This window comes from Malaya genurostris, chromosome 3 (assembly GCF_030247185.1).
Source record: "Malaya genurostris strain Urasoe2022 chromosome 3, Malgen_1.1, whole genome shotgun sequence".
Lineage (NCBI taxonomy): Eukaryota > Metazoa > Arthropoda > Insecta > Diptera > Culicidae > Malaya > Malaya genurostris.
This window is the reverse complement of record NC_080572.1, coordinates 227,837,770-227,861,346: the sequence shown is the minus strand read 5'-3', so window position 1 is coordinate 227,861,346 and position 23,577 is coordinate 227,837,770. Positions and strand designations below refer to the sequence as shown.

General features: G+C 37.6%; 1 protein-coding gene across 7 annotated transcripts in view; it reads left to right on the top strand.

Moving 5' to 3' along the window:
* The window catches only part of LOC131439141 (axotactin), a 193,304-nt gene extending 173,515 nt beyond the window's left edge, over positions 1-19,789 (top strand). For 3 of the 7 annotated variants that reach the window (XM_058609807.1, XM_058609808.1, XM_058609811.1), the window contains 7 exons: positions 2,554-2,754; positions 2,916-3,527; positions 3,596-3,780; positions 3,883-4,173; positions 17,501-17,654; positions 17,725-17,933; positions 19,316-19,789. In XM_058609807.1, coding sequence (XP_058465790.1) covers positions 2,554-2,754; positions 2,916-3,527; positions 3,596-3,780; positions 3,883-4,173; positions 17,501-17,654; positions 17,725-17,933; positions 19,316-19,756 — 2,093 coding nt within the window. In that variant the 3' untranslated portion in view covers positions 19,757-19,789. Of the gene's footprint in view, positions 1-2,553; positions 2,755-2,915; positions 3,528-3,595; positions 3,781-3,882; positions 4,174-17,500; positions 17,655-17,724; positions 17,934-18,659; positions 19,143-19,315 lie in introns of those variants that run through there. The other 4 variants (XM_058609809.1, XM_058609812.1, XM_058609814.1 and 1 more) reach the window with 4 other exon arrangements.
* The last annotated feature ends 3,788 nt before the right edge of the window (positions 19,790-23,577 follow it).

Here is a 23,577-nt window from a genome sequence, read left to right as displayed (position 1 = left end):
ACATATTATCTTGTAGTTCCGGAACCAGAAGTCGGATCCAAACATAATTCAGGAACCTTGTTTAGGAGAATACGAATTTTCATATGAATCTGAGTTTGTAGAAAACGGTTGAGTCATCTTCGAAAATAAGGTAAAAAATTGAGTGAAATTATTTGTCACATACGCATTTGCTGATCTCGACGAACTGATTCAAATGGTATATGGGTGTTATGTTCTTCCAGCATTTATTGCTAAGCAATTTAAATCAATATAATTATGAAATTGTTCAGAATTCGGAAGTACTGCCATCTTTCCAATATGTCATATTCGAACGATTATGTTGCCAAAAACGAACCGTGCTAAAATTGGTCCGAGGCAAAATGTCATGAAAAATAATGCTGTTCACAGTCTTTTTGGTACTTAGAAACTATTGTATGTAGCAGTATAAAAAATCGTGTTTTACGTTGCTCCCAAGCCTTTCTTTGCCATACAGCGCTCAGAACTTCTACTGCTGGAATATTTGCTCAGTTCGTCGAGCTGAATCGATTGGTATATGACATTCGGCCCTCCGGGCCTCGGAAAATTTTTCGAAAGTTTGAGCGAATTCTATACCTATTTTTTATATATATAAAAAAAGGTAAAAAGGTATTTTTTAGGTTCCAAAAGTGTTTTAATGTTTTAAAATCTGCATTGCTATTCCAACACGTTTGCTAAAAAGGAGAAAAAAAGAAATACATTTAAAATCATTGAGTGTAAATACTACTTACACTCAGGAAAAAATTGTTCGCTTGGTATATGGTTCTTTGACATATTTTGTAAAACATAGCTTGTGGAGAATGTCGATCCACCACGTATTTTCATGTTTTTGCCGTGCTCATATAGAAAGGTTATGCAAACACTGTGAAAACCGACTTTTGAACCGAGGCCCGGAGGGTCAAGTACGAATCAGTTTGTCGAGTATGCAAAATGTCCCTATGTGTGCATGTAACATTTTTTTGCACTCACTTTTATCGGAGATGGCTAAACCAATTTTCAAGAACTTAGCTTCAAATGACTACCCACACAAAGTTCCTGAATTTTATTTTGATCCGACTTCCGAAATCACAGGGTGATAAGCCAAAAAATACTTATTTCAAATTACTTCCTCACTTTACTCAGAGATAGCGTGACCGATTTTAACAATCTTAGGTTCAACTAAAAGGCCTCATAGTCCCAAACAAAACTCTCAAATTTCATCAGGATCTTACTTCCGGTTCCGAAACCATATCGGTCTTATCATATAAAAATCGCCACACGAAAATTTTTCAACTTCTTTGTATAGACGCCAAACAAAAACTAATCGTACGATATGCGTCAAAATTTGATAGAATGTGTATAAAAGTGTTGCCAACGTTGAGAGAATAAAAGTTTACCGATTAGATAAGCGCGGGAATTTTTAAATAAAATTTCCGGTTCTTTTTTGATCATAAGGTATGACCACTGTTTGCTGCGCCTCCGGATTTGTTTTGTTTCGCCCCTCTAAGTGATGGTATAAAAGTTTTTACACACATTACCCTATGATTCCGGAACCGGAAGTCGGATTCAAATGAAACTGAGAAGTTTTGTATGGGGCCATAAGACGGTTTATTTTAATCTAAGTTTGCTGAAATCGGTCACGCCATCTCTGAGAAAAGCGAGTAAGTAATTTGAAATTGGAATTCTTAAACTTATAATTCCGGGACCGGAAGTCGGATCCAGATGAAATTCACCAGTATTGTGAAGGATCATAAAACCATTCGTTGGAACCAGCCATCTTCGAAAAAAGATACGTAGTAAGCTTTTTTCAAATGTTTTGCAATGTAAAAACGGTTGGTTTGGAACTATTGGAAAAAAATGTAATCGAAATAAAAAGTGGTGTTTTTTCACAAATCGATTCGTTTCACTGTACGCCTTGACTAGACACTTTTTTTTCAGCATTTTTGTTCGAAAATTTGACTGGCGTTTTGAAAAAATACTAGTACAAAACATATTTATTAAATTTGAAATTTTTTCGGCAGCAACTGAAAGTTGAAAAAAGTTGGTCAAGATCAATTTGGGAAAAACATAGTATTCAAAGTGGTATTTTGTGAGAAAGTCTACAAGCCCAGAAAGTTTCATTCAAATCTAAAAGGGTCCAACATTAATTCGAGTTGGTGCGAAAATTGTATTTAGATTCAGCGCATGACAAGCTATTTGCTTATGATAGATTTGGTTCCTTCTAGAAGTATGATGAATCGTGCAAACATTTTGTGTCTGCTCACTTTTCTACTTGATATGGCCAACTGGCCTATCCATTAATCAGCGATGTCAGGTCTACGGAAATCTTTGTAAATCTACGGATTACAGATACGGATACGGAGATGTTATACGGATCCTCAGAAAATATGCAAAAATTTGAATTTTTCTTCGAAAGCTATTATGTCTGGTTGGCAAAAAAAAAGAAAAAAAACTCTTCTATACGCCAAAATTCAACAGTAATTAAGATTCTTTTTTTTAGTCATGTGATCTAATGATAGAACAAAATATATGCCCTTTCCGTTCTTCTTCTCCGAGCAGAAGTCCTCTCACCGCATCGTCCACCGGCTCCACCAACCGAATATTTCCAGTTCAACATTGGCGGTTACGATCCGGCCAATCTGCTCAAACCTAACCCCGAAACCGAAGAACTGCAAGGCTACATCGGTTGCATCCGGGGTCTGAAAATAGGCGATAATCTGATTTCGCTGAAGGAGATGGCATTGCAAAACAATGCACATGGTGAGTGTTTTGCAACGAAAACAAATCTAGATTTTTGACTTCCACTGGCAATGATGTCACTCAATGAGATATAAATTGTTGAACTGTGCTCAAAACTTAACAGTCTCTATTTAATGACATTTTGTTTCATCTATTTCCGCCTGCACTGTATCGGAAACCAGTAACGGAAGGCGTGCTGAACGATTGCCAGATGAAATGTGACGCGGAACCGTGCAAAAACGGTGGCATCTGCACGGAAAACTTTGTCAAACAGGAAAGTACATGCAACTGCGAACACACCAGCTTCCTGGGTGAATTCTGTTCCGACGAGAAAGGTGCTAGCTTCAGCGGGGAAGCGACTCTTCTGCGGAAGTTTGTTTTGGTGGAAAAAGTGGAGCAAGTTCGGCTTCAGTTGGCTTTTTCCAGCAACGACATGAGAAGAGCCAATCGGGTGATGCTGCTACTGCAGACCAAAAACGACCGGAGTTACTATCTGATGGTAGCAATCACGCAGGACAACCATCTTCATATTGAAGAGGACCGCGAGGGAACTACGTTCGAAGCTAGAATCGAAGGAAATTTCATGGACGACGCCCGGCATTCAATTTTCTACAACAGAAATGGCAGTCAATCATCGTTACTAGTTGATCGACAGAATATTCCGATCAAAGAGGTACAAAGCAAACCTTTGATCCAAGTCCAGGATCCGGGAGCGAATCACGTGCAGATAGGAGGAGTTAACACGACGGATCCACGCTTCGCCGTTTACAAAAGCTACGATGGATGTCTATCAAGTGAGTGACCCCGGAAGCTATTAAATGTTGATAACAAAAATAATCAAATTTCCCATTTTCCATGGCAGATATTTTCATCCAGGTCAACAACGATACGATGAAACCTTTGGAGGAGTATATGCTGTTTACCAAAAGCGAAGCGGAGATGATCCACGTCATCAATTCCCAGGGCGTCCGGTCGGCCCAGTGCAAACAGTTCGACGTAATTCCTAAGCTGACACCGTTCAACGAGCCGATGCTGAATATGACCTCGGTAAGACCGGCACTCTACCCGGGGAAAGTCCATTAGCCCGGGGCTAATCTTGTTTGTTTCGTTCACTTATGCGACCAATAATTGCATTCATCCATCCAATAGAGCATCGACAAAAACTGGGTGGTGGACGCCCCGGCGCGCGTTCCGTATGTGGCCCCCAGCGTCGGTCCATCGAAGGAGGAAGACAAAACACAGGTGATATTCATTACACTGACCACGATTTTTGTGGTCATTGTCGTGTGCTGTCTGATTGAGGTGTACCGGTCGGATCGGAAATACAAGAAGCGCCTGGAGCGGGAAACGGACGAGGGAATTATTCTGTCCAAGGAACAAGCCACCAAAATGCAACTCGAGCAAGCTGCCACCAATGCGAAGGGATTCAACTATAAGGCGGTAAGTTGTTTGTTCCGGGTTTGTTAATATCAGTATTTGTTTTTACCGAACCATTTGCGGCGATGGAGATATGTGACGTTCATAAAACGTACATTAGGTTTCCGGATTCGTACAACCCAGAGTTGTACAGAATTACCTTTGGACCCGTTTTTCTTACAAATTTACCAACTGAACTTTCCGATGTTTTACTAAAGATGGCTCCAGCATTCGATTTACGACAGGAATGTGTCATATTTAAAGTTTTGACGTCTTTTTAACAACATAGCAGCATTTTTATTGAGCATTCCTCTCGACAAGTTTGGAATCAAATAAGCGTTATTTACTTTTATTCTCTATGATGATCTGTGTAAATAAGAACTGCCATTTATTCCCGAAAACATAATCGGGAAGATCATATTAGTGAAACAACGTGTCGTGAATGTTTGAAAAGGGACAGAATTTGTAATTTTCTCGTTGAAGAATCCGAACGTCGAAAGCTCATGTTACTTGTGTGAATTTTTAGAAATTAACAACAAAAAAGATACACCAAAAAAATTAAAATTTTCCCAGGTGACCTAATTCTTCATACGATGCAATTCATAAAGATGGTAAGGGCTCCCTATTTCATCTCATTTGTAAGAACGTTACCCTTAGAACCTGATTTAATCGCTGAAATCACTATGATTTTTCATATTTCTGCTTAATTCGCCTTGCTCCGCCTTGATTCACATTCCTTGGAAATTAAAATAATGATCAAAAAATCAGCTAAAAACACTTCCGATATGTTCACTACTCTGCTCCTAATTCCATCTCAAAGGATTTTTATTCATCCTATCGTTTGTCCTGTATTCATCCTATTAATTAGTAATGGCGACAGCAATCAAAACAAAACATTGCACTATAATATTCTAAGGCACAAAATGCCCGAATGTTTCTTAAAAATGGCTTGAAGCCAACTATAAGACAACACACGATATTTTTAGAACCAGCTTTGAATCGTTTCGACGATTAAAAATTTTTGGGTCGTTTTCGTTACCTTTCGTTTAAAATTTAAAATTTTACTGTGCAGTTAATTTGGTAAACTTAACAACAAAACAAAAAAAGGAATTGTTTTTATTTAGGCATTAACCCTTCTAAAAACAAAATTCAGAGCCAGAGATGCCATTTATAAAGATTTATCTGTATAGTATACCCTTTTGCGTTGATTTAAATCAGAGTTCAGATTTTATACAGATTTCTTAACTGTAATACAGATTTGTACAGCTTCATAAAAAGTGAGAAGTAAAAAATTAGACTTTTCTCTGTACGTATCTATTATTATTTGATTGCAGTAATTCTTTTAAAGTTCATTAATCAACGAACAAATCGCATGTTAAAATGGAAATCTTCGCAGATATGAAGAATTATCTTTTAACATCATTTTATTAGTGAAAACAGATAGAACAGATATAGACGTTCTTGCAAAGTAATACATATTTTATATGAAAATATCTGGCATCTCTGTGCACAGCCGATGAAACACACACAGTTAACAGCGCTATGTTGGCATATGCCCCGTTTACACTTCTGCTGGCTGCCAGCATGCTGGTGTCAGTGTACTGCCCTCTTAGGAAAAAAACGTTCAACGGAGGTCCTTCGTTGGTCTAATACTTTGGATCATTGGACCACAGTTGAACGTTTTTTCCTAAGAGAGCAGTACACTGACACCAGCATGCTGGCAGCCAGCAGAAGTGTAAACGGGGCAATATAGCGGAAAGAAACCAGTGCTGCTGGATTTGCCACAATGGTTATTTCATTAGTATTTAACACGCTCTTTCTGGTAATATTCGAAGCCGAAATAGTTTTTTTTGAAATATAAATATCAATAATATAATTAAACTAATGTCAATTTTGTTTGGAAACATGCGAAAACCTGGCAGCTTTGCGAAACCAGATGAGATGAAAACAAACCGCAATCAAGTGAACTAAGTGAAAAACTTTCATCTCATATTTTTGAAGACTTTAATTGCTTGTCGGGTAGTTTTGAAGTTTTTAATCGGTAATTAAACCAGTGACAAGTGAATATTACTAATAATGAAGTCATCCAACAATCAACAGTAGTGTAATTGTGCGAAATATTGATCATGTTTTGAGATGAATCGATTAGTAGATAATCAGAAACATGACGAATTGTAAATCTTGAGACGAAAATGTGTCCTAAATCGAAAAGTGAGTTTGTTTTAAATGAAAAAAAACAACGATCACCGAAGAATTTAAAATCATTTCTTCCATTTTTTTATTTAAAAGATATTTTTATTCAGGCCTATTTGCGTACAAGCTTTACGTGGTCGATTAAGCCGATTTTTTAAATATTTTTTTTGAGTTGGATCTCGTTGTCACCCTTTTTCTAGGGGGAGAGGAGCTTCCATTTCCCTCCTGCGAGGATTGAGGGGCACTTCGTTCGTGGTTTGTCTCGTCATCCATTGCCGCATCGATGGTATTGTTGTCAATTTCCGTCTTCTTTTCGTTGCTAGTTGCTGTAGATGCACCTTGTTGTACATTGGTTGCAATTGCTGGTTGGTTGGAGGGTAAGTTGTTAACTGCAGCTGTTGTACTTTGTTCTATAGGGGATGATGATGGATTCGTGTAGGTGTAGTTGTCTCCTTGTCAAGTTTATCACATTGCTTACCGTAGTGAACAGCTTTTTGGCAATATTGACATGTGGCCATCTGATTGTCATAGGTAACAAATGATTTGAACAGAATTCTTGTATCTTGACCGAAAATCACATAAGAAGGTATAGGCTTCTTCAAGTGTATGCGTAATAAACGTACGCCATTTAGAATACCGGGGAAAAAATTCCCCTTTTCTTTTTCGATAGAGAGAATCTCTCCGTATTGGGACATACACTCTAAAAAAATTTGAATTTTACAGGTGACTTAATCCCTCATACGATGTAATTCATAAAAACCTAATTTGTCAAATGACGGAAAATTTTATTTGTAATGACTTAATGTTGCTTGAATTTTACTGGTTTCGACTGTAACTTGCGTTCTACTAGCAGGTGCGACTGTATGAATTTAAATGCACCTTTTACCGGCCAGGCAGATGCATGCTTCTGTGGCTCAGTCGATTATCAGACGAATTTACGATCTAATGATTCTCGGTTCAAGTCGCGGTGGGTTGCTACAAAAATCTTTTTTTTTTTTCATTTCAATGAATTTCATGTCATGGAGTTTTAGACACAATATTAAATGTTTTTCCACGTAAATTTGCGTGAATTGCGACGCTCCATTTATGTGCATCTAATAAGATGTAAAAATTTTTGAGTGTGTAGTTTTGCGAATATATGAATCGGTGACGCTTGAGGGAAGATCATGCACACGCACTTCTATAGCACTATCATCCATATATACTGGAATGTTGTACTTAATGTTCTCGTGCTCCACATAATGCACATTATTATTGTCTTTATAAAACTGGATGTAAATAACATTATTTGTCTTATTGCATTGAAGTAAATGCACACGCTTAATGTCAAGATGCATTTGCTCCTTAAGCAAACCTTCAAGTTCTCGTATCGAAGGTCGAATTTTGCACTGCCTGCAGTCAACAACAATTGTATTCTTTCGTGTCGGCGGTAGCTTTTGTTCGTTTGGTTCACTCATTTCGAGGTCGTTCTATTGTTCACTACACAATACTGTACTTGGTTTCTTCTGTCCCGAACGTAAGCGGTTTTGTTTTATCGACTGATTTGAATGAGATGTGAAAGCGAACTTATTTCTTCCAATGTAAAAGTGTGACAATAGCTTAAATATTCATTTTAAAACATTTCACAGTTTGGTTCAGGTACGTTGTAAGATATTATTCATGTTCAAAGTAATGAGGTGAAGGAATGAGATGGAAATAGGCCTAAATCTTTCTGCATTACCCTAAATCTTTCTGCATCTACGAAAGAATGCTGAACGATCTGCAGGTGCCAAAATGAACATTTAATAATTCTACAAAAACGACACCATTCTTTCCTGAAAGAATGCAGAACGATTTGCAATATGTATGAACAGAAATAAATTCGGCACCTATTAAGGGTTGCCAAACAATCTGCTGAAACCTTTTAGGGTAGTAACAGAAGGGATTCATGCACTCCAGGAAGAACGATTATCTCTTCTGACTATTACTCCTTACCATATTTGGTAAGAATCCTTTAATTTTAGCTCACCATACACAGATTCAACTGTGTATGGAGAACCAAAAACCCGGATACGTAGTTGCGTCAATGCGGAACAACTACATATCAGATGCTATGAAATATGCAATCGCACTTACACAAATCACAAAAATAATACTCAGCACGCTAAATAGTAGCCATGTGATGGTTGAGTTTTCAATGTCCAGTCAGAGCTCTGATCAGAATCCTGCAATGATGCTTGGAAACATGCAATAGACATTTCAACATTTTCAGATTTAAATCTGGTAAAAATGCTGTTGCCTGAGCGCAAGTTTGCAAGTTGTGTCAGTAGCTGGCATCCTAGAACAAATCCTATGCATTATCCAACTAGTTCACAGTTACCAAAAGTTACGTTTCGTATTAGACTCATTAGTGCGTAGCAGTTTATGTTAAACTGCTACCTCCTACCTGACGATTCAACTTAAACCACTAGGCAGAAGTAAAGTTAATGCTATTTGCAAAACACTTTTGATATTGAATCTAAGCACAGAGAACAGACATCCAACTAATACAAACTTTTTCAAAAAAGCTGTGTACAGCATACAAGTAAAAATCCGTTGAAAATCACCGTTGCGCACGACTTTGCACGCATGAAGTACCATTGTATGAAAGCTCGAACGCAATAGCCCATAAGCCCCTCTTGATTCGTGGTACCAGTTCTAGTCAACTCATCCGAGATAGGCTGGCAATTTCCAGTATGAGACTAAATATATAGAAATCAATTTACGATTGGTAACTTTAATTCCACTAGAATTTCTTTAATATGAAAAATATAAAGTCATCGTTCGGCGAAGACCAGTTATATGGCAGATATGCCGAAAAATAGACATATTTTCTGTCTACGCCTTCAATTAGTCAGTCTAACTGTGACACGAAGTTTTAAACTGCGCAAGGGTAACGTCCACAAATGTTTCGTTTGCGACTGCCTTTTTTAGGCTCCTGCAGTCATTCAGTCATTGGCACGGAAATACACCTTAACTTGCGAGCTCCCGTTTTAGTGGCCTTTTACGACATGGAACAGGAAACCAGTGAATCAATTCTTGGTTGAAATAATACTGCCGGATGCCACACGGCTTACCTGTTTGGTGGACTTATACCTTCGGAACCGTAGTGTTATTCTTAGTCAGTTGAGAACCGCTATATTTGAAAATCAACCGATGAAACAAAACTTTGGAAAAATAAATGGTTTGCCATACTGAAAACGTGGGAAAAGTTCTATGGCTTTTCTTGAATGTGGCCCTCAACAATCTTAGACTCATTCGAATACTATTGAGTCATCGTTCAAGTTCGAAGAAATAAAGGCAGACACTTCGGGTTGCGGAGATATAATGAATTGAATCACCTAAGCGACTCGTTTGGAAGCTACAATGTGTATGTTTATCATATGTCAAAAATAACACCGAATCGAAAACGAAATGTAACACATTTTCTTCATTTTACTTTGCTTCCAGCAACCCAGAACCTATTCACTTCAATTTCAAAGTTTGTGCCGCATTGTTTCGGATGAATTGAAATCGTATCCTGCTTCGGATTCGTCAATGATTATCACTTTTCCAGCCAAGGTAAGCCTGTAATGCTTCCCGTTCATGGCTGACTTTTAATCTGTTTCACTGAAGATGGAGCTTGTAAATTTTAAAAACCACGAAACTAAATTTCTTTGATGTAGATTCTTTAAAAAACAGAGCGTTTTCTTTGCAATGGCTTAAAATTGACCTAAATCAATGTCGAAAACATCAAATCAATTGGATCAACCATTTCTGAGATATATTTTTCTTGTCACCTTCCGAGAAATTTTTGCTCAGACTTTCCTTAAAAGTAAGACTAGAGTCAAAATGGGGAACTGAATAATGAAACAGAAATAAATAAATAAAATAAAATAAATTAGAATCATTGGAGTCAAATCACAAACTACAAAAAAAAACATCAACCTTCGAATTCAAGTGGAATTTCTGAGCTGCTCTTTGAGTTTATAATACATCACAAGTTGTGTAATAAACTAAGAAAAACACTTTTTTCTGTCAAAAATCGATTTCATTCAATGTAATCTCTTTCAAGAGCAATAAAATCGTTTCAACACTTCTCTAACTTCTCGATGCCATGCTTGTAGAAGAATTTATCTTTTGACCGCAATCAGCAATTGCTTCTTCATTGGTGTTGAATTTCTTACCGTCAAGCTTTTGTTTTTTTAGATCAGTGAATAGCCAGTAGTCACTGAGGGCCAGATCTGGACTATACAAAGGATGAAAAATCAATTAGAAGTGTAATTCATTCAATTAAACTATCGTTGTCATCGACTTGCGAATCAGTTCATTGTCTTTTGGAAACAGTGATTTTTTCTTCGACATATGAGGTCTTTTTTCCTTGATGTTTGCATTCAGAAGATTTAACAACCCTATGTAGTATTCGCTATTGATTGTTTTCCCTTTCTCAAGATAGTCGGTGAAGATTAATTCGTGTGCATCCCACAATACTGAAGCCGTAACCTTCCCAGCCTTTTGACGCTTCGAAAGTCTAATCGCAATGTCATGAAATTTTACACCTAGTCTTTTGTAAGTTGAAACTTCATAAACATCAAATGGGTCTGACAACAATAGCGCCATCTGTGTGTCAGTCACACGACTTATTGAGTTATGTGTTATCCCGTGTAGAGTGTGAGATCAAAATGAACTCATTTCTGCTATTTCGGTCATAGATTCGGTTCCAAAAGTAGCCAAAAGACTTCGAAGTGAAACCCACATTATTTGTTTTTATTTATCGTTTATTTACACCCGGTTTTACCCAAATGCGGTCTTTCGCCGTATTTGTATCGAATAGGGTTGGGAATTCGGGGGGGGTATGGCGGAAACCCACATTAATTTCTTAGAGTTGGCTCGAACGATTTCATCAATTCATAATCAAATGGAATGTTTCGTTTTGTATTGGATCTTATTCAGATCCTATTCCCGGTTTCGGAGTTATCAGGTGATAGGAGTTAAAAAAGGACAATGATTTCACAACAAATTAATCATATCTCGACATCAGAGCTGGTACAAAATTTTGTTCTGCGTTTTAATATGTGTAATATTAAACTTTTACACAAGAACATACGTCGATCTTGCTTACGTCATGTGTAATTTTCATTTGTTCTAAATCTAAGGTTTGAAATAAAACTTACATTGATTTCTCACATCCACATTAATGAGAAAAAGCGTCCTTACAGTACTAGGTGGATTAAATCAGATTTGGCTTAGAGTTTGAGCTTATGTAGGTAGCGCAAAATGAAAACATAATTTGGTATTAGTTAATGAACTTATTATGTGAAATTTAATTAAGAATTCAATGTGCTTCCGTTCTGATTTTCGACTTTGCTCGGGATGCTATGCTAGTCCGACGCCTTGACTATAGATATAATGAATTTTACCATAAATAACGATTGATAAAGTACAACAAGGACAATGCGTATAATGCGCAGCATCGGAGTTATTAAAATTAAATGCATTAATACAATCTTTATGCACATTGAATCCCAGCAGGTAGAGATACAGTATGAAGTTCACTTCACGTGTAACACGTTCACAGTTTCATGCACGTGTTTCACGTTATTTAATCGGTTTGCCTTCTTGAATGTTTTGCTACATATACCGGGCCCTTCCTCGGTGATTCTTTTTCTTTTCAAATTTTCATTTTTCGTGATTTCATTCTTCTATCCTTCCTCTTGGTGGGTCTTTCGTTGAAAGTGAAGAAAAATAAAAATTAAGTTTAAGATATCTCTCAGCGTAGATCTTTACTGATGTCTCAGCAATTCCTGGAATTAACATCACAGCTAGGCTCAGCTGAAGTAGACAGCCCGTAACAGATCGGCTGAAAAGTTCGTATCGTTTCTATGAGAGGGCGCCAATTAAATCCATACCATTTTCAGTTAGTACCAACCTTCAAAAGACACGTGTATAAATTTGACAGCTGTCTGATTATTAGTTTGTGAGATATTGCATTTTGAGTGAAGTTACTTTTGTTATTGTGAAAAAAATGGAAAAAAGGAATTTCGTGTGTTGATGAAACACTACTTTTTGATGAAAAAAAGTGCCGCCGATACCAAAAAATGGCTTGATGAGTGTTATCTAGACTCTGCACCGGGCGAAGCAACAATTCATAAGTGGTTTGCAAAATTTCGTACTGGTCATATGAGCACCGAAGACAATGAACGCAGTGGACGTCCAAAAGAGGCTGTTACCGATGAAAACGTGAAAAGAATCCACAAAATGATTTTCAATGACCGTAAAGTGAAGTTGATCGAGATAGCTGACACCCTAAAGATATCAAAGGAACGTGTTGGACATATTATTCACGAATATTTGGATATGAGAAAGCTTTGTGCAAAATGGGTGCCGCGTGAGCTCACAATCGATCAAAAACAACAACGAATTGATGATTGAAAACCATGCTGAAATTGAACGAATTGGGCTTCGAATTGCTCCCTATTCCACCGTATTCTCCAGATTTGGCTCCCAGTGACTTTTTCCTGTTCTCAGACCTCAAGAGAATGCTCCCTGGTAAAAAATTTAGAAGCAATGAAGAGGTAATCGCTGAAACTGAGGCCTATTTTGAGGCAAAGGACAAATCGTACTACGAAAATGGCATCGAAAACTTGGAAGATTGCTATAATCGCTGTATCGCCTCTGATGACAATTATGAATAATAAAAACGAATTTTGGCAAAAAAATGTGTGTTTCTATTAAACGATACGAACTTTTCAGCCGAACTGTTAGTTGCATTTCGTACTCCCAGAAATTAACATCAGAAAAGATGACAAAATCAAATACGATTTTCTCCGTTTCGGGTGAAACTTTGAACATGTCTTCAGTATTGCAAACCATTATTTTTTACGGAGAGAGACCGATTCAACTCAAATCAGATTTAAAAACAGAGCGAATGTAGTTTTTTCCAGAAATTTCTTCAAATCTTTGTAACTTTAAAACTGTTATTTGTGCAAAATGGATTTCCTAAAAAAAAGTTATAGAAAACCAAGTGAGCAATCTAATAATTTACACTGGAACAAAAAGTTGAATACTGTTTCAAGAATCAACTATGACGGCTAAACGGAGAGTGAAAATACACTTACGATGCGATGTGTAGTGATTGCTGGCGGAGGGATTGCCATAGAGATATGACAATAATTGAACTGCGTGGCGCACGAGCACAACTGAACATGCTCGGTTCTTCTGTTCAATTTGACTGTTTCTTCGTGTACTTCACATGCAGAGTAGTTTAATTGGAAAAACAATTTCCCCAGATAGAAGTTAGCTACGGGTTCGAGTCTCATTTCTGCGGTAGCTTTTCCGCAGTTTTAATTCTACACTTGAAAATGTTTTAATTCTACACTTGAAAATGTTAAAAAAGTTCAAGCCGTCATGCAAAAATACCACAAAAAAAACTATTCTCAACCAACCTAGTGGTGTGATAATGCCTTTCTTTTTCATCGTAATAGTCTCATTAAAAGATTTTTGTCTTTTCATTATTACTATTTTTAACACTAATTCTGGCTCATTTTTGACACCAATTCATTTATATTGATTCGAATTTTTCGCAAAAGCATGATTCAGCATTTATGTCACATCTTCGGTATCATTTCTCAAACCAAACGTATCAGCAATAATACATGCGAACGTATTCATAGGTCACTATCTGAAATAATTATGCGGTTAGAAAAAAAAATGACGGATGGGTAATGTCAGAGACATAACTGGATGACGTGAATGCGAATAAAACTGACGTGCTTTTTACACAGCTCCGAATATCGATGATCGTACTTACTAGTTGATTGATTGTGTAAATTTTGCTAATTTTCAATGCTTCACTTGCAAAATTCCAACGGTATTAGGCGGAATACGCGCTAGCAAAAATTACAGGGTTTCGTAGGGGACAAGACCGATCTCGATGACATTAAAAATGCAATGTTCGAATTCATTCATAAATACATTTACATAAAAAATATCGTTTGTAGCCATCTAGGATTACTAGATATAAGTTATGACAATAATTTCAATAACTTACTTGTCAAATCCGTTAAGAAAATACAAAATATATTGCGATTTCAAAAAATAATCTCAAATCGAAGATCGCCATCTTGGATATCTAAGTATCTAGAGTTCTACCAAAAATTCATGAAAAATAGTAAAATATAAACTGCTTCGCGACCAACAACTTTACCCCGAAACGGTATATTTAAGTAGAAGTACGCCTTTGCATAAGCTAGTTAGTTCATTCGATACAACTTCTATCTATGGTTCCTAATAAAACATGGAACATATCAAAAAGATTTGAATATTATTTAGTGTTGCCATCATGCCACAAGTTTTTGGTCCGTAACAAAGAATCAACAATTTCGCTATAGGCGAAAATATCAATTATAAGAGCATTTTGGTTATAAATTCAATGACTAAATCGACCATCGGTTGTGCCTGTTGTTTCATTAACATACAAAACGTGTCGTAAACCCACTGTGCTTAATCACTGAAAATTTTTCGTATTTCTATGTCTCGGTGTTGCACAATACGCTTTGTGCGATGATTCGTTCAATTCATGCGAACCTTATTTTGGCACTGAATTTCACCTCAATGTTTGGTCATACCAAACATTGAAAAAAATTATAAATTTTGAGTTTTTTTCTCATACTACTGAAAATTTTATCATACATTGCTGAACATATTTCCGATGGCATGGAGAATACCCATTCTTCTAAAGAGTGAATTTTGGAAAGGCTCCCCACCGTGAATTGTCAGTCAAAATAATTTGACGATTTAGCGATTCAGAATCTTCGAGAAAATTGAGCGGTAACAAAACAATGCATTTTGTCGGTTACGTCACTTATGCCATCATATCTACGGAACCAGAAATCACAGCTATTTGATCTTTTAACTTGATCAATACCCCAAAAGTAGCTTTCGAACGAGTCGAAGTTTGTTGAAATCGGCTCTGCCATCTCCGCGAAAATTGAGTGTTAAAAATTCGTCGAAAAGTGCACTCACATACACACAAAGAGACATTTTGTGATCTCGTCGAGCTGAGTCAAATGGTATATGACAGTAAGGGTCTCCGAGGCTCCGAGAGAAGGGTAAAATCTGTAACATTTTCAATACCGGGCACAAAATTATTTTTGTATGTTGTTCATGTTAGTTAACCAACAACCAACCAACTGACGACGTAGATTGTTATTTATAAAGGGTGATTTTTTAAGAGCTTGAGAACTTTTTTAAACAATAAAACGCATAAAATTTGCAAAATCTCATCGGTTCTTTATTTTAAACGTTAGATTGGTACATGACATTTACTTTTTGAAGATAATTTCATTTAAATGTTGACCGCGGCTGCGTCTTAGGTGGTCCATTCGGAAAATCCGCTTTTTTATCGACAAATTTTGTTCAGCGATGAGGCTCATTTCTGGTTGAATGGCTACGTAAATAAGCAAAATTGCCGCATTTGGAGTGAAGAGCAACCAGAAGCCGTTCAAGAACTGCCCATGCATCCCGAAAAATGCACTGTTTGGTGTGGTTTGTACGCTGGTGGAATCATTGGACCGTATTTTTTCAAAGATGCTGTTGGACGCAACGTTACAGTGAATGGCGATCGCCATCGTTCGATGCTAACAAACTTTTTGTTGCCAAAAATGGAAGAACTGAACTTGGTTGACATGTGGTTTCAACAAGATGGCGCTACATGCCACACAGCTCGCGATTCTATGGCCATTTTGAGGGAAAACTTCGGAGAACAATTCATCTCAAGAAATGGACCGGTAAGTTGGCCACCAAGATCATGCGATTTGACGCCTTTAGACTATTTTTTGTGGGGCTACGTCAAGTCTAAAGTCTACAGAAATAAGCCAGTAACTATTCCAGCTTTGGAAGACAACATTTCCGAAGAAATTCGGGTTATTCCGGCCGAAATGCTCGAAAAAGTTGCCCAAAATTGGACTTTCCGAATGGACCACCTAAGACGCAGCCGCGGTCAACATTTAAATGAAATTATCTTCAAAAAGTAAATGTCATGTACCAATCTAACGTTTAAAATAAAGAACCGATGAGATTTTGCCAATTTTATGCGTTTTATTGTTTAAAAAAGTTCTCAAGCTCTTAAAAAATCACCCTGTATATTTAGCTTTGGCAACATAGATGCTATGAAAAATCTGATAATGGAAAATCGTCATGTCACGCAAGAAAAAAATGTGAAATGAAAGCATTTGTGTGAAAAGATTATATATTATTTTGCATAAACATTTACTCGTGAAAAAAATTTATTCACGTTGGATCCCATAGAACAGTGACAATCGTTCAAAAAAGACTCGTGTCGATTAGTGCAAAGAAATTCTGGAAAAAATCAAACGTGGTACTTCAAACTTGGTGTATAACATTTACACAGGTGACGAAACATAGATTTCCTGATAGAGTTCCGAGAAGAACCAAATCCAACTAAAGTTGTTTGCGCTTGAAACACTTCAAAGAAAATAGTGGGTTGTTTTTTCGGTATAAACGGACATATCGCTAGCGTTTCTTTAGAGGATCGTAGGACCGTCAATTCTGATTGGTATACCACCATTTGTTTGCCAGAAGTTTTTCGTGAGATAAGTAAAACAAACGCAAGACGCTAAATGCTCTCACATATCGGCTCAAATAACCGAATAGTTGAGCACCCAGAACGTCGAATTGATGGGCCACCCGCCGTATAGTCCTGACTTGGCACCTAACGACTTCTATTTGTTCCCTTCCGTGAATTATAAACTGCGTGGAGAGCGATTCAATACTCCTGAAAAAGCTGTTGAAGCGTTCAAAAACCATGTTTTGGGGATAGCTCATGCAGAGTGGGAAAAATGTTATGAAAATTGGTTCAAGCGTATACAAAAGTGTATTTTGAAGAACAAGAAAACCATTTCCGGTGAAACATATTATTGTTTTCATTTTTAGGCTAAATACATAAGTAACAATCCTCGTACAGGGCAATAGCGATTCCTGGTTCCGAACGAATAAACCAAACTAAAAATAGTTCAAAGAAAATCATGCGAATATCTGATACTTATCGATTTGCTATATCGCAAATAGATAAAAAAAATCGAAGCGACAGAAAATTAATTTTATTCTCACGATGCTAACATGGATTTCTTTGAATCTATAGGTCCCGATAGACGAAAAGAAAGAGAATGGTACGACGACACCGTTGATAGGAATTTTGAAAAATGGAAAAATCACACCTCCTATGAATGCAGCGTCAAATGATCCCCCCACGTATCTTAGTGACAAAGCTGTTCAGATGTTGAGTGGAATCAGAGGTACCCAAACTACACGATCGTTTCCAGTAGACAATCTATCCATTTCAAGTACATCTTCTTCATTCAACAGACAGTCAACTGATGGATCACGAGCCCCAGTGGGAATCGTTGGCAGCCGAAGAATCCGAGGCCCTAGTCAAACGGAGTGTATCCGACAATCCAATAGCTCAGAACGATCGGGTTAGCAATTCGCTAGCTAATGGCAATGGAACAGTGCACGAGTCAACGCACTCCGATCAGGAGGACACGGACACCGATAGTGAACTGCTTGATCCACCGGTAAGCATGACACTGAAAAGCTTAGCACCGTTTAGCTCAATCAGTGAAGTAACACTAAACAAGCTGGATCTTGGCGACTTGCAACTAAAAAGTGATAAGATCGATGTGTAGTTTCATTTTATTTTCCTAACTCTTTCTCTATCTGTACATTCTTACTCTTTTTTCTATCGCTACTTTACTTCTATCATACCTGTATGCATATTCAAGTCACAAAAACATAAATAACAAAGATTAGTTTCAAACAAATTCGGAAACCAATAACTGCATCCCTGTACTTACTGTAGGAAACATGATTCCTGTATCAATCTTCGTAGTCTAGAGTGCAAGGTCTATTTTTTCTTGTCGTGCAACATACATTGAATCAATTCTAACAACATCACCATCTTGCCAATGCCAATGATCATTCTTTCTTAGAATTTATTTAGCATGATCTGAACCAAGTTCATCTGGCAAACGTTCACAGCGTCAGTCATTCCTTTTCCTCGATTTTGAACGGGTCTGTATTATAAGCTACATAGTATTTATTTGTAAATAAGCAGTATTCCAGTGATTCTAGTCGCTAACACTAACACAGTAGACCGAATGAACCAAATAAATGCACGAAACATACTCTCGTTGATTCCTTCAACTATCTCGAAAAGCATCCCAGGCATGGTTAGTATCCCCCAAACGGGTCTAGAATAATGCGTCACTCATCCCGGTCCAATCGCAATTCCATTCCTTTAGGTGAAGGACACCGCTTTCAAGATCAAATCCCGCAGCAATCGTCCGAAACTAGTAATGTTCGCCGATACGGCCCCGTCGACACCTCCGCTGTCACTTCCCTCCACGCCTCTTCCCGTGGCTTCCTCGACACCACTGCTTACCAATGGCCTACGGCCACGAACCTCCCGACAAGTATCCTGGGGTCCACCGCCCTTAGCACTAACCAGTGTCAACCAATTGCCGTACAAAATCGACGAAACTCCCGAATCACCAACGTAAAAAAAACCATGGGCAGTAAATAATTGAGCGTGATCGAACTCATTTCTAATAGTTTGTGTGTTAGTTTCTGTGAGAGTTTTGTTGTATTTTTTCTAGGGGTGAAATCGAGGAACGGTGCTCATCACAATGTCAGGGTGGTAGCTCATTTGTGTTTGTGCTTTACGATTTAGAACGTAGTGCGTATTTGTAAGGTATTTGCAAATAAAGAATTTTGTTACAAAATAATCATCCATGCGTGTTTCATTTGCCGTGTACTGTCACTAACAACTGCGCCGTCACCATAGACGAACGAAACGTGAGTGCCAAGTCCAAGTCCACACCACGGAGCCGGTGCGGTGATGATTTCCCAGTTTTCTAACACACGCCTAATCGCACTGTATCCGCACCACCATGTCTAGGAAGCATTAGATAGTGTGCCACTCATCGTAGAAGTTGAACCGATGCCATCGCCACCCCCAGTATATCCGTCCGAACACGAAACTCCGTTCTATAGATATCAGCCTAACATTGCAGATCAAACAATCGTAGAAGTGGACGAACCACACACACCGGAGCTCCTGCCTGATGACAAGTGTTCCACCGTAGACCACGCGGTAGACGTAGCGGATAGCGTAGCAACGGGCGACTCGTGGCAACCCGTCGTCCCCGAAACCGTAGTGATGCGAACCAAGTACAGACACTTGCCGCCACTGTATTTGGATGCCGACAAGCGGCAATTCGCGAATCCGATCAGTTACCTCGGCGGACCTCGATTGCCGGACAACCGAAACTCGCAAGCATCGCGGTCCAGTCGGGGTGGCAGTTTGGTCAGTTTGAATTCGGTGCTATCAATAGATTAGATAACTCGAATAATAATGATAGTTTGTTATGGATGCGATGCAGTTCTTCATTCGATTGATAATATCACGTCATTTGAGTTCAATGTTAGGTGTCTTCTAATTGTGTTCTGGATTAGAAAATTACAGGAGCGAGTAGGTCCATTTTCAACGTTGTCCAAATTTCTCAAACACTCACGCTTCTCAGTATCTCACAATAATCATTATCAATCAGTTGTAGATCAATGAAGTCCCTTACTGTGTCCACAATTTGGTTTAGGGTAATTTTACCGAAAGCCGTATCACCGGAAACCGTTTCGCCAAAAGGGTCATTTCACCGAACGACATTGCGCCGAGAGGATCATATCCATCCCGATTCTGAATTTCGTTCGAATTGGATTATCTCGATTAACATTAACATAAAATGTTCGTAGAAGATTAAGCCAAAGATAAATATTAAAGACATGTATGTGCTTATAAATATTTTTGAAAAATGTGGTTAGTTCCCGGTACCTTCTGAAATTACCGTACTCAGCGCTTGGTGGAGCGCGAGATAAATTGCATTGTTATCATTTCAACCTAAGACAAGACCTGACAACTGGCTTCTTATTCTTCATTCCGAATAATCCTGCTCGTCATTTTCGCCCTGTGGAATAAATACCAACGTATGGGCTACAGTGTAGCCATATTTACAGATTTTTTAATAACTTTATGCTAGGAAAAATCTATTTATCTCAATTTAAATTTTTAGACTCGGTTTTTGATTTGAAATAAACATGAAAAATGTGTTGGTGAAGGCATTTTATCATTATATATTAATGCTTAAAAACAATTATTTGAGCTTTGATGACAAAACACGAAATATCTCATGTTGAACGCAAAATCGAATCCATTGTTGACGTATTACCGGATCTTTTTAAAACTGGAAAAAGTCAAGTTTGGATAGAAATGCTTAGTGCGACCACAGTGTACAACACAACAGTTCATTCTTCTCGTAGAACTAAACACACTTTCGAGTTTACACTAATTTAACAAATCTTTTTTGGTTACACTTTAATTCACTAAAAAGAAAAACGGCTTGATGCTGATTTTGATTACACAGTGCTGCCACTATAAACATTTATTACAAATGAGATTGGAAAAAAGTGAAACATTCTCTGAAAATTTTCATTTTCAGTGGTGAGCTAAAATTATACATTTCAATAAACTTGTTTTCTGATTTTCTTTATACTTGGCATCATTGCTCGCGCACCCTGCAAAAGTTTTTTCTCTTCACAATGTGCGGGTAGCAACATCAAAATCAGCCAATCAGAAACTGGTCCATTTTGGAACAAAAGCAGCCCCCCCAGTTGTCAGGTCTTGTCTTAGATTTCAACCTAAGTGTGCCATAAAATCTCAATATATACAAATGAGCTACCGAATCGAAATGGTTCTCACGGTTTGACATTTGCATTATGAATGTATGATGGGAACTCAGCAGTGCAACCAATTTATCACCATTGGTGCCAGTTTCACGGAGGACCGTAGATGTGCGCCAAAAAAAGATCGTGACTGTCATGTCTGGAAATTCGTTTGTGGTACGGTCCTCCGTGAAACTGGCACCAATGGTGATAAATTGGTTGCACTGCTGAGTTCCCATCATACCTAAGACAAGACCTGACATCTGGGGGGCTGCTTTTGTTCCAAAATGGACCAGTTTCTGATTGGGTGATTTTGATGTTGCTACCTGTACATTGTGAAAAGAAAAAACTTTTGCAGGGGGGAAGGGTATAGCGTGATGGGATAGTCGATGCCTTTCACGCAGCCCGCCTGGGTTCGATTCCCAACCCCGCACATAGGGTCAGAAAGATTTTCTGGTCCGAAGAGGCGAATGACCTAAGATGTTAAAGCCTCTATAATTGAAACAAAAAAAAAAAAACTTTTGCAGGGTACGCGAGCAATGATGCCAGGTATAAAGATAATCAGAAAACAAGTTTTTTTAAATGTATAATTTTAGCTCACCAATGAAAATGATAATTTTCGGAGAATGTTTCACTTTTTTTCAATCTCATTGGTAATAAATGTTTATAGTGGCAGCACTGTGTAATTAAAATAAGCATCAAGCCGTTTTTCTTTTTAGTAACCAAAAAAGATTTGTTAAATTAGTGTAAACTCGAAAGTGTGTTTACTTTTACGAGAAGAATGAACTGTTGTGTTCCACACTGTGGTCGCACTAAGCATTTCTATCCAAATCTGACTTTTTCCGGTTTCCAAAAGATGCGGTAATACGTCGACAATGGATTAAATTTTTGCGTTCAACATGAGATATTTCTTGTTTTGTCATCAAAGCTCAATTAATAGTTTTTAAGCATTAATATATAATAAAGAAATGCATTCACCAAAACATTTTTCATGTTTATTTCAAATCAAAAACCGAGTCTACAAATAAATATTTTTTTCCTATCATAGTTATTAAAAAATCTGTGACCTAGCCGATACGTTGGTATTTATTCCACAGGGCGAAAATGACGAGAAGGATGATTCGGAAGGAAGAATAAGAAGCCAGTTGTCAGGTCTTGTCTTAGCATCACACATTCATAATGCAAATGTCAAACCGTGAGAACCCTTTCGATTCGGTAGCTCATTTGTATATATTGAGATTTTATGGCACACTTAGGTTGAAATGATAACAATGCAATTGATCTCGCGCTCCACCAAGCGGTGAGTACGGTCATTTCAGAAGGTACCGGGAACGAACCACATTTTTCAAAAATATTTATAAGCACATACATGTCTTTATTATTTATCTTTGACCGTACTGCCCATACTTGCATATCAGTCCCATATGGAAAATCGGCAAGTCGAGAAAAAGACGATTAAAATTTTATTTTCGAATTTTTCGATTTGTTGTGCTACCTAATGCTAAATCATGGTATTATTACATGTAATATCGGTAATACACCTTTGCTATTCCAATATTGCAACCAATGAAATTATTAAAATTTGCACTGAATGGGACTGATATGCGGGTACTTTGCATATGGGACAGATATGAGTTGATATTTGTTTCACATTTTACTGAACAAATCCTCAACTTTTATTAGCGGCCCTTACACGATCATTAAAAGTGTCATTACTAAGTAATGACACTTCTGCTCAAACGCTCGTCATTACTGCATTACTGTACATCATTACTTTTTAGCATTACACGTTCATTATTAATGATGAGTGTTTGTAACTACTCCAGCAATAGCAATAGCAATATTTTTATTTTAGTTTAGCTGAAAATAAATTTGATTTGCCATTGAAACGTTAAGGTTAATGAAATATTAACAATTTATATCTATACTTTGTCATTTTTTCGCGAATAGTTCTAAAGATATTCAGCACTTCCACAAAAAAAATAAGAAGAAGAAATAATGTTGGTAATGATGGAAAATCCGGAATTCTATCATTACTCGTGTCATTACTGAACTCGTAGACCTTACACGATCATTAAAAGTGCCATTACTTTTTAGTAATGACACTTTTAATGATCGTGTAAGGGCCGCTATTGCAATTTCTGAAAGTATATTGAAGATAGATTGCATTCTTCAAGCTAACTCAATATTGGCGAAAATCGATATGGGACTGATATGCAAGTATGGGCAGCGTAGATGTGCGCCAAAAAAAGATCGTGACTGTCATGTCTGGAAATTCGTTTGTGATTAAGCTCCTCTTCACTCAATATGTCCGCCATGTGCATTTATGACAGCTTCTATTAGACGATGCCTGAAGCTTTTGCAGACCTTGGCAATGTAATCTGATGGCCTTCCTCTCCAATGCTTTGTTATGGAGGTACGTAGAGAGATCAAATACGAGTTAGG